The sequence below is a fragment of the Exophiala oligosperma genome (genome assembly GCF_000835515.1).
Source record: "Exophiala oligosperma strain CBS 72588 unplaced genomic scaffold supercont1.6, whole genome shotgun sequence".
Classification (NCBI taxonomy): domain Eukaryota; kingdom Fungi; phylum Ascomycota; class Eurotiomycetes; order Chaetothyriales; family Herpotrichiellaceae; genus Exophiala; species Exophiala oligosperma.
In genome coordinates, this window is record NW_015622823.1 from 69460 (window position 1) to 80149 (window position 10690).

The 10690-nt window shown below is 49.2% G+C and overlaps 2 protein-coding genes across 2 annotated transcripts; both read left to right on the top strand.

Moving 5' to 3' along the window:
- Positions 1 to 1584: 1584 nt before the first annotated feature.
- PV06_06507 (uncharacterized protein) lies at positions 1585 to 3548 on the top strand. Its single transcript, XM_016407631.1, has 2 exons — positions 1585 to 2906; positions 2970 to 3548. Exons 1-2 carry the CDS (start codon positions 1935 to 1937, stop codon positions 3390 to 3392), a joined length of 1395 nt encoding a protein of 464 aa, XP_016261111.1. The 5' UTR covers positions 1585 to 1934; the 3' UTR covers positions 3393 to 3548.
- A 596-nt stretch (positions 3549 to 4144) lies between these two features.
- Positions 4145 to 10081, top strand: PV06_06508 (uncharacterized protein). Its single transcript, XM_016407632.1, has one exon. The coding sequence runs from the start codon at positions 4216 to 4218 to the stop codon at positions 10027 to 10029; it is 5814 nt and encodes a 1937-aa protein (XP_016261112.1). The 5' UTR covers positions 4145 to 4215; the 3' UTR covers positions 10030 to 10081.
- Positions 10082 to 10690: the final 609 nt, after the last annotated feature.

Here is a 10690-nt window from a genome sequence, read left to right on the forward strand (position 1 = left end):
CACCACCAGGCGTGCCCGGTAGGTCGAGAGTGACTCCATACGAAGCACAAAGGGAAACTGCAAACTGGCTGGTGGCTGTGTCGAAGCATCAGCATCATGGTCCTCCACCAGGCGGTGTTGCCTCCCGGTGACAAGAAATCATCTGAAGCCTCCAGATGATTCCATCGATGATCAGGACATACCTGCAACTTCATTTGCATTGCACACGCTAGGGATCGTGTTTACCAAACCATTGATGAATTCAGTATTGTTGCAAACACATGCAATGTCTGTCAAAGAGCATCCCGAAGTGCTGAATGCCGTTAAGATTGGAGATTGCTAGTTACACATGAATCAGTATTCGAGCAGTTTATCGTTCCAAAGCAGAAAGGCTTATGCATTTTGTTTGGAAGAATGTTCACTCACCGCGCACACGGGCAGACTTGTAATATCCTGGGCATGGGCTTTAAGAGCCAGAGCAAAAGCAACTGCACCAATAGCAACTGTCTTCATCTCGGTAATCTCGAAGGGGGTCGCTTGAAGCTATTATGAAGGAGTGATTAAACGAATGTCTGGCTTGTCAAGTGAACCAAAACTGCGCATTGAATAACAACCTGATTGCTTATAGTCAGGAACCATTCAACTGTTATGATATATATACTCAAGTATCTATCCCGAAACCGGATGGTTTCCAAGGCTGGTTTCACCTCCTAAGCCCTTGCCAAGGTAACAAAACTTGACAAGAGGCAACGAAGAAGCAACCAGATATCCAGTCTCTCCGTCGAGGCATTCAAATGCGATCGGCCCGCAAATCGTAGGCTCATATGACATAGTTCTCTCATGCTTTTAGATAATCAGCACTTCATCCTCCCAATGAGCATCCTATGTTACTGTGATGGAGCAGCTTGCCACAGGGCCGAGAACATACACGCTTGTCGAGTTGGAACAAGGCAGTTTTGAGATTTGACGACGATCTCCTTGGAGGCTTCAGTACTCCAACATGCAGTCACAAAGGCTTCGTTAACATCCAGCGTCTATCTGCCTACTCCAACTAAAGCCGTTAAGCAGATCCATGTTGACTGGAGACGGGTTGCAGAAGTCGATAATAGACGCTAACCTTTGCCAGATCCTCACTCGTCGGAATGAGCCCAAACTGACAACCCGTGGTTTTCTCCTGCGCCTGCAAGGCAGTCGACAACATACAGAAATGCTCTCCGGTGACATGGCCGTGATCGGAGTACAGGATAAGTCTTTTTAGCGACTGGCCGCCAGTGGGTCGGCGTCAGGTGTCCCAACCGTCTGCCCCTAACTTGCCGAGCCTCGCCAAGTCGAGTTTACCAGGCTCGTAAGCGAAGGATCCATCTTATCTTATCAGATTTTTCCCCGCTAAGGCATGAAATCCTTGGCCACGACTTTAGCAAGGCTCGGCAGAACGATCCACTTGAACCGAGGTGTATTTCACGCGCGGACTGTCAAATGAACTTCACAACCGTATCCTAAAATGACTGGAGTATCTCCTCTTCGTTCATCCCCCAAACATGATTCAACCTCGCTTAGAATCGCTGTGACAAAATCAAACTATTTCTAAGTCAACAAATTATTTCCGGCAGTTTGCCGGCGAGGATGCTGGACCGCGGTGGTGGTCCGCAACCTGTCTCGAGCTCTTTGCCAACCAGACTTTCGCCTTGACGACTTGAACTATTTGATGGTGCTATCAGACAGTCCTTGGCTAGCGGGACAAGTGGCACGCACCTCCGGTCAAGCAATGGATTTTGGGATTCGGCAGAGACAAGTTCGTTACATGAGTCACATTTCAGGTCGTGGTTCTTGATCTGGAGAAAACCGGTTGTTCTGAGCGTAGGTAAAGACATTCTCGGTACACATGAAAGTCACTTTCATCGTATATCTGTGACTCTAAGATCTCATCACACCTCAGCTATACATCATTAAACAGGATGTCAGCGACAAAATTGGAAACTCTGACTCTCGTCAGGCTGCCTGAACCTTGGAAAACAACATACGAGATCCGCATTTCGAAGCACGTGAAACCTGTACCCTTACTCAACCTCACCCTCTCCCATAAACAATTGCCTGATTCCAGATCACCACCAGAGCCACTTCATCTCGAGTCACTGAGATTCAGCGATCTGATTTCGGAGTCGAATGTGTTAACTCCTCAGCCTGGTGACAACTCTTCCTGGGCACGTTTCCACCAGTCTCCCCTTTCTCGCCTCTCATGGGATGAAGCAGTTGTGCCCAGTGTTGGCCAGATATGGAATCTGATCTACTCTATCGTGACACTATATCCGGAGCTGGAGGACTTCCGCCTTGAGCTCACAGGCAACAGTCATGCGACATTGACTGAAGTACTGATAGCAACTGGTCTGGCCAGCCCACCACCAAAAGCTACACGATCTGAACAACCAACCTTGCCAACGTCAAAGGTCTCTCAGATCTGGATATCGCGGTCGGCATTCTGGCAAGGGGCTGCATCGCCGTTCGGCACTCGTCCAGCGTGGGTCGCACATCCAGATTTGTTTGGGCATCTTTCCACGGCGTTGACATTGAGTCCGGCTTTTCCTTGTCAGTATACCGTGACATTCTCTCTTGAAGGGCGGCCTGTTCATGCACAGCACCCCATACGGCCACCCAAGCCAGCACACAATGCCGTGATTTACAGTCGCTACATTCCCCATCTCGACGAGTTCTTCTCGATGGTCCACCTTGACTGGAGAAATGAAGAGCACCTGCGACTGTTCCACGAGTGGCAGAACGATCCTCGCGTATCAGCAGGTTGGAATGAGACCGGATCACTAGAGCAGCATCGCGAGTATCTGCGCAAGATCGATGAGGACCCGCACCAAATGGCGATCTTGGCCAAGTTCGACGACACCTATTTTGCCTACTTTGAGATCTACTGGGCCAAGGTTTGTGAATATAAAGCCCTGCTGTCCCGTGCCTACATAACTAACCATGCCATCGTTTGCTAGGAGGACCATATGGGTGTCTATCTATCTCCAGGAGCCGGTGACTGGGATCGAGGTCGACATTCCCTTGTCGGTGATGTCCGATTCCGAGGGCCACAGAGAGCTTCTGCTTGGTGGTCCAGCCTGATCCATTACTTGTTCCTTGACGATCCGAGAACAGTGACTATTGTTGGAGAGCCTAAGTATACTAATGCTAACGTCCTCGCATACGATATGGACAACGGCTTTCACATTCACAAATTAGCCGACCTACCACATAAACGCTCAGCAATTGTGAGATGCGAACGTATTCGGTTTTTCCAGGTTGTAGGATTCGGGCTACCAGCATCAGCGGCCAAGAGCAAGGATCGAAAATCCAAAGACACTCTTGCAGTAGATCAGCTCCCAAGATCGATACAGACTATGGCACTGTCCGCAAAACTTTAGATAAGTCTGCACACATCCTGGCGAGATTCTCTCTGTGTACAACTATTACCAAGTATCGTTGTGGGCGTAGGGCATCTTGGGTCCGAGTGCAGACACTTGCGGGAGACTCCTTCAGCTGCTCATGAGCAGCATCCATGTATGTACAAGTAATGATTTCATTCGCGTTCTTGCTGTATTTTGGGATGGGCATAGCAGACTCGAGTAGTGCAGGATTTGACCGATAGGCCATGGCCAGAGTGACATACCATGTGGCCCTCGTAGTCCACGTACACTATTCCCTACAAGGGTGCCACATGCGTCAATGTCTGAGGCGGGTCCTGCATGGCTCGTGTACCCTAGTCTCGACCCACCGGACATAATTGTCGGCACGTCGTCCGTAGCTCCAAGACAAGTAGAGACTTTTACAGTAACATTGTAACAGTAGTGTTATTACTGTTTCATAAGGGCTGATGCTCCCGGCTCTACGCGATGCACCATAAATCTCCCCACTCTTACTTGTGTTGTATCATCGAAGTTAATTTTCTGCATTTGTTGTGGAATAATTCACCCACCGTGCATCGGAGCCTCATCACCGGTAAGCTAGAGGCACACAGGTACTGCCACATTTTCGTGCCCTATCCCGAAACCCGACAAGTGACTATGTAGGACGGCAGCAAACAGAGGCATCAGGTTTACAGTGGTCTGTTGGATGTAGAGTGGCAATGTACAATCCTTTGCCGAAGAGCTACCAAAATTACCAGAGATGATAAACAAAATCGAGCCGGGCAGTGAGTGGTGTCAATCTAGCACACCATCCTCGGCCCAAATTCAAGAGGAGAACGAGATGGACGCTGTCACTCATGGTTTTGAGAAAGAGGTGAACGGCGACGTGGCGCCCTTGAACATACGAATTCCAACGGAAATGATACCTTGCAACGAGGATCCGAAATATCTGGAAGCCCTTCTGCTACTTACCTGGTGCCTACTTCTGCACAGGGGCAGTGTCGATAAACAGAACGAGGATTGTGCAGTTTTCTGGGGATCCTTTCCAGCCTCATTGTCATCAGAATCGCGACCACAGTATGAGAAGGCAGTGAAGCTACACGAGATAATCCTAAACGACAAACACAGTGTGGCATCCCTCCTAAAACACATCAAAGTCCTTATCACGGGTTCACAATCAGACTCTAGCTCACGGCGTGAAGATTATGTCATGTCCTTTTCGACCCGAGAATCTTCAACCTCAGGAGCTTTTGGGTTGAATATCAGACAGGAATCCAACTTTTTGTACATTAGTGAGCCTCAATGGGCAACACTTCTTTCCTCGTCAATGGCACAGTTCCAGATACGGGCGTATGCAGATATTCTACAGTCTGTTCTAAATAATCGACAGCTACTGATTTCAGATGTCACTGATACTCTTGGTGAAAGAGAGTTGACGAGCCTTTGGCAATGGAACGCCGTCGTGCCACCAGCCATCAGTCAGTGCATGCACGACATAATCGGAGACAAAATGGCAGAACACCCAGAAAAGACGGCGGTTACATCTTGGGACGGCGAACTGACCTATGGTCAACTGGACAGCATATCGTCGCATCTCGCAGAGCGACTGATCCAGTCTGGGGTGTGCCTAGGCACAGTTGTTCCTTTGTGCTTTGAAAAGTGCATGTGGACAGTCGTAGCTCTGCTAGCCATCATGAGGGCTGGAGGTACATTTGTTCTCACCGACCCGCAACAGCCTGAAAGCCGTCTTTGTACGATAGTGTCTGAAGTTGATGCTCAGATCCTACTGACGTCTGAAAAACAAGCCACTTTGGGCGGTCGGATTGCACAACATGCTAAAATTATTATTGTTGGCCCCGAATTGCTCCAGACAGATGACCAAAGATGTTCTATATCTTTGGGAAAGGTTCCCGCATCAACTATGCTTTATATCATCTTCACATCTGGTAGCACGGGGAAGCCAAAGGGCGTTATGATATCCCACGAGAATTTCACCACAGGTGCAATTCCAAGAGCAGCAGCAGTCGGGTATAAACCTCACTCGAGGGTGCTTGACTTCCCATCGTACGCATTCGATGTGAGTATTGATTGCATGTTATGTACATTGGCAAACGGTGGCTGTATATGCGTTCCGTCAGATGAACAACGAGTCAACGATCTCAGTGGTGCTATCCAATCCATGGATGTTAATATGGCCCATATGACACCTTCCGTTGCCAGGGTATTGTCCGTTGACGACCTGACGCGGCTGGAGGTCCTTGGATTAGGCGGCGAGTCGCTCTCTTCTGCTGATGCCGCCATCTGGAGCAAGGTCACTAAGATGATTATTGCCTATGGCCCGTCGGAATGTACAGTAGGATGTACCATCAACAACGAAATCGAGGTGGCCTTGCCATATACGAGCATCGGAAGAGGCGTCGGAGGCATCACCTGGATCGTGGATCCTGACAACCATGATCTTCTAACCCCGATCGGTGCAGTCGGAGAACTGCTCATCGAGGGATCGATCGTTGGCTTGGGGTACTTGAAGGATCCCGACAGGACTCGACAGGTTTTCATTAAGGATCCGAAATGGTTGCTCTCTGGCTCTGGAAGCTTCCCTGGCAGGCATGGACGCTTGTACAAGACAGGTGATCTCGTCAAATATGATCCTTCCGGATCAGGGAATTTGGTATTTGTTGGCAGAAAAGATCGGCAGGTCAAGGTTCGAGGGCAGCGAGTTGAGTTGTCAGAAGTTGAATATCATCTTGGGAAAGTTCTTCCACAGGACGTCAGTATCGCTGCTGAGGTGATCACCCCGGGAGGGAAGGATCGTGAGCCGGCTCTGGTGGCATTCGTCTCCGAGCCAAAACATAAACAAGTGACGAAAGGCGATGACCCAGGAGAAACAGTCGGCTTTTCTAACGAATTGCTTCGATCTCTTTCCAAAATTGACAAGTTTCTCGGTTCCGAGCTCCCTATCTACATGGTTCCCACGGCTTACATTCCGCTGCGCAATATGCCACTATTGGTATCTTGTAAGGTTGACCGAAAAAGACTGCAGGAAATTGGTTTGGCTTTGACACTGCAGGCATTGGTAGGTCTCCGAACAAAGGTGACACAGACTACTGAACCTAGAACCGAGGCCGAGCTGGTACTGCGAAACATCTGGAATGAGCTACTAGCCACCGAGACGGATGTTCGTATCAACGACAATTTCTTTGCACTAGGAGGCGATTCACTCAAGGCAATGAAGCTCGTTGCCGCGGCCCGGCTAAGTGGGCTGTCTCTGACTGTAGGTCAGATCTTTGCAAATCCTACCCTCGCACGTATGGCATCAACGGCTGAGCGAGTGAGCAAAGTCATCGAACAAGAGCTGCCACAGTTTTCTCTACTTCCGCCAGACTGGCCGCAGCAAGACGCGAAGGAAGAGGCGGCAAATCTGTGTAGGCTTAAAAGCCACGATATTGAAGACATCTACCCTTGCACACCTCTCCAGGAAGGTCTCATGGCTCTTTCCGCCAAGTTTGCAGACGCTTACATTGCTCAACGAGTCGTTCATCTGGCAGACCTGACGACCGCACAGCGCCTCAAAGCCGCGTTGGAAGCTACAACGCTGATATCCCCAATACTACGCACTAGGATCATTCAAGTACCTCGCCGGGGGCTGGTGCAAGTAGTCGTAAGAGATCAGTTGGGTTGGTCATCGAGCAGTAACCTCCAAGATTATCTCTTGCGGGATCGTGACTCACCAATGGAACTCGGAGACCCGCTGACTCGCTTTGGACTAATCACCGAGGGTGATAACGGAGTGCACGTCGTTTTTACTATCCACCACAGTTTGTATGATGGATGGATGATGCCGTTGATTATAAACCGGGTCACCAAGGCTTATCGGGGATTGGAGGCGCCGACGTCAACTCCTTTCAAGAACTTTATCAGATATCTTCTCGACAGAAACCACAACGAATCGGAAGACTTTTGGACAGAGCAATTGCGAGGAGCAACGGGACTACAGTTTCCTCTGATACCACATGTGAGCTACCAGGTCAAGGCAGACTCACTGCTCGAGCACCGAGTAGAGTTTCCGAGTCGTCCTGCTTCAAACACAACCATCGCGACAGTCATTCGTGCAGCATGGGGCCTAGTGGCAGCAAGATATACTTCATCAGAAGATGTGGTATTTGGGGAAACTCTAACTGGGCGAAACGCACCTGTTGCAGGCATCTGGGAGATAGAAGGGCCTCTCATCACCACGGTACCTATGAGGTTACGCCTGAATCAATCCATGCTGGTGTCTGAATACCTTCAAAGTGTTCATGAGCAGGCTATTCTGCGTATCCCTCACGAGCATATGGGTCTCCAGAATATCCGCCGATTGAATCCCGACACTCTTCAGGCCTGCGAACTGCGGACTGGTCTCGTTCTTCATCCGAGCACTGATGAGGAGCAAGAATCTTCTTGCGAGACTAATGATTGTCCTGCAAATGGCTTTGTTCCCGTCAGTGACCGAGAGGCAGCTCAAGAAGCCTTGAAGTTCAACTCTTATGCCCTGATGCTCGTATGTGCCCTGTACAAGAATGGCTTGCTCATCATGGCTAGTTTTGACGCAAACACCATCGATGAAAGGCTCATGCAAAAGATACTCGAAGAATTCGGACGTACCGTGCAGGAGCTCTGTGATGGTACGGCCCAAAGGATATCTGACCTTTTCATCATGAAAGATCCAAGCCCAAGAGAAGTACACCATTTATACCAAGGGAATTTCGACTCTCTACCTTCCGAATTGCAGCAGCTCATTCAGGCTTCTCCGGAAGACATCCGGAATGTCTGGATTGTGGACCCAGCAAATCGTCAGAAACTTCTGCCTGTGGGTGCCGTAGGGGAAGTTCTCCTCGAGACTGTCAAGGAGCAGCAATCCACTTTGATTGACAAGCCGCAGTGGCTGTTTGAAATGACCACAGATGAGAAGTCCGTGGCTACCTACCTCCACGAAACGGGACATTTGGGTAAGTACCAAAGTGATGGCCAACTCATCTTGCTGGGTCCAAAGGGGGCAAATCCTATCACGAACAGACCCAATAAGACTCCGAATGGTCTCCGAAAAGCCGATTCACAACCAGATAGGGGCCGAATAGTCCTGCTCTCACAGATCTGGAGCAGGATTCTAAACATGCGGGAAGAGACTATAGGCCACGAATCCGATTTTTTCGCACTAGGAGGTGACTCCATCGGAGCCATGAAGCTTGTATCAGAGGTAAGAATGGAAAACATGGAATTAACAGTGGCACAAGTATTTGAGTACAGGCATCTCAGAGACATGGCCCATGTTCTGAGAGAAGTGACCAAGAGCGACTCTTGTTCAACAAAACCAGCCCCATTCACGCTGCTTGACTGTATCAGTTTTGATGAGTTTATCTCGGAGGTTATCTTACCGTCCCTAGCTGATCCGACATCGAGAATTGTGGATGTTATACCATGCCGTCCAATGCAAGAAATTGCCGTGAGAGGGACAACTCAACTACCACGATACTCGGCACGATATGAGCTCTTCTATCTGGATGATACGGTTGACCGACACCGACTATTCGAGAGCTGTCGAAAGCTTGTATCTCGCAATGAGATACTCCGCACCATCTTCACCTCACACCAGGACCGTTTTTATGGGGTTGTCGTGGAAAATTTGGACATTCCTGTGGTTGAGTATACCATCGATGGGGACTTGGAGGGCTTTGTGAAGAGACTATGTGATCTTGATGTGCAAACTAAGATGCCAGAAGGGGCTCCGTTCGTCAAGTTCTTCTTCGTCCAGGGTGAAGGCAAGCGAAGTTGTTTGATCATGAGGATATCACACGCTCAATACGACGAGATCTGCCTCCCTCAACTGTTACACCAACTAGTAGCCATATACGAAGGAAAGCCTATCCCAGGGACAGTACCGTTCTCACATTTCGTATACCATACTGTACGCGACAACATTCCCGAAAGCATTCCTTACTGGCAACATCTTTTACAGGGGTCATCAATGACCACTTTGAGACCGAATATAGAATTGTTATCGAGAAGGGTGGCAACTATATCTACTACGATCGATCTATCCAGTCGACTCAAGAGGATTACTCCAGCAACCCTCCCAGCTGCCGCCTGGGCACTCTGTCTGGCGCGGCGGCTCTCCCTGCGAGACGTTACATTCGGGGAGGTTGTCAGTGGACGCAATGTGAACTTTCCAAATTGTTACGAGGTCATGGGACCTACGTGGCAGTACATTCCGGTCCGTGTCAAATTCGATGAGACTTGGACAGGATCGGACTTACTTGAATATGTTCAACAGCAACACATCGATACTTCTCGCTACGAAGGAATCGGGTTCAGTGAAATCATCCGCGACTGTACAGACTGGCCGGAAACGGTCGATTGGTTTGATTCTGTAGTCCACCAAGACGTGGAGCACGTTGAAAACCTCTCATTTCTTTCAACGAACAGTCGCATGGAAACGTACTACCCTCATCTCGAGCCTCTTCGAGAGTGGAAGATACAGACTTTCTTTGGGGGTAACTCTGTCAAAGTGGAAATCGTTACCTTCGAGGACTGGCTTGACTTTGGAACCTCAGTGTTGAATGAACTGAGCGACTGTTTCAGACAGTTGGTGAATCAGCCTGATGTGGCGCTCCTCTAGTCAGAAGGAGAAAAAGCAAGACCTGGTATGGTGGAAATAGTACTGAATTTGGAGTATTGATTTAATGATACATTTCATGTTTTGCTATAAAATCGCTGATAACAATTTTGATGTTTGGTAATCCACTAAAGGAAGTTCTTGAGGGCCTCTGCACTTCCATCCAGATCCTCAAAGACATGCCAGTGTCCGGTCTCTTTCAACATAACCAGTCTTGAGTCTGGTAGAATCTTGGACAGTTTCTGTGTGTAGGCCGGCGGACTGACTTTATCCTCATCACCACCGAGGATTAAGACTCTGGACTCGATCTTTGTAAGGTCATGTTGCAGATGGTGGGCTGAGGCCAGCGCCGTACACCCCTTAGCATAAGACTCGGGATTTTGACTGAAGAGACTCATCAAGACCGCAGAGAAAGCACTCGACTGATGTGACTTTGTCTTTTCGGAAGTCCCTGCTGCCCCTACCGCTCTTGCCACATTGCGCATACCCTCCTTTCTGACTGTCGTGGCTCTCTTGATGCTTGCTTCGTATCCTGGCTGTGGCAGGGGGTTAGGTGGAGGTCCGATCAAGACTAGTCGTTGCACAAGGTCTGGATACGCAAGTGCAAAGTCTTCTGCAATAAGGCATCCCATGGAATGAGCTACGATTGTGACCTCTTCGTTCA

Excerpts from the sequence above, each read along its gene's own strand:
- PV06_06507 (XM_016407631.1), top strand. The coding sequence starts at position 1,935 with ATGTCAGCGACAAAATTGGAAACTCTGACTCTCGTCAGGCTGCCTGAA. Across the intron at positions 2,907-2,969 it reads TTGAGATCTACTGGGCCAAG|GAGGACCATATGGGTGTCTA; the intron begins GTTTGTGAATAT and ends ATCGTTTGCTAG.
- PV06_06508 (XM_016407632.1), top strand. The coding sequence starts at position 4,216 with ATGGACGCTGTCACTCATGGTTTTGAGAAAGAGGTGAACGGCGACGTG.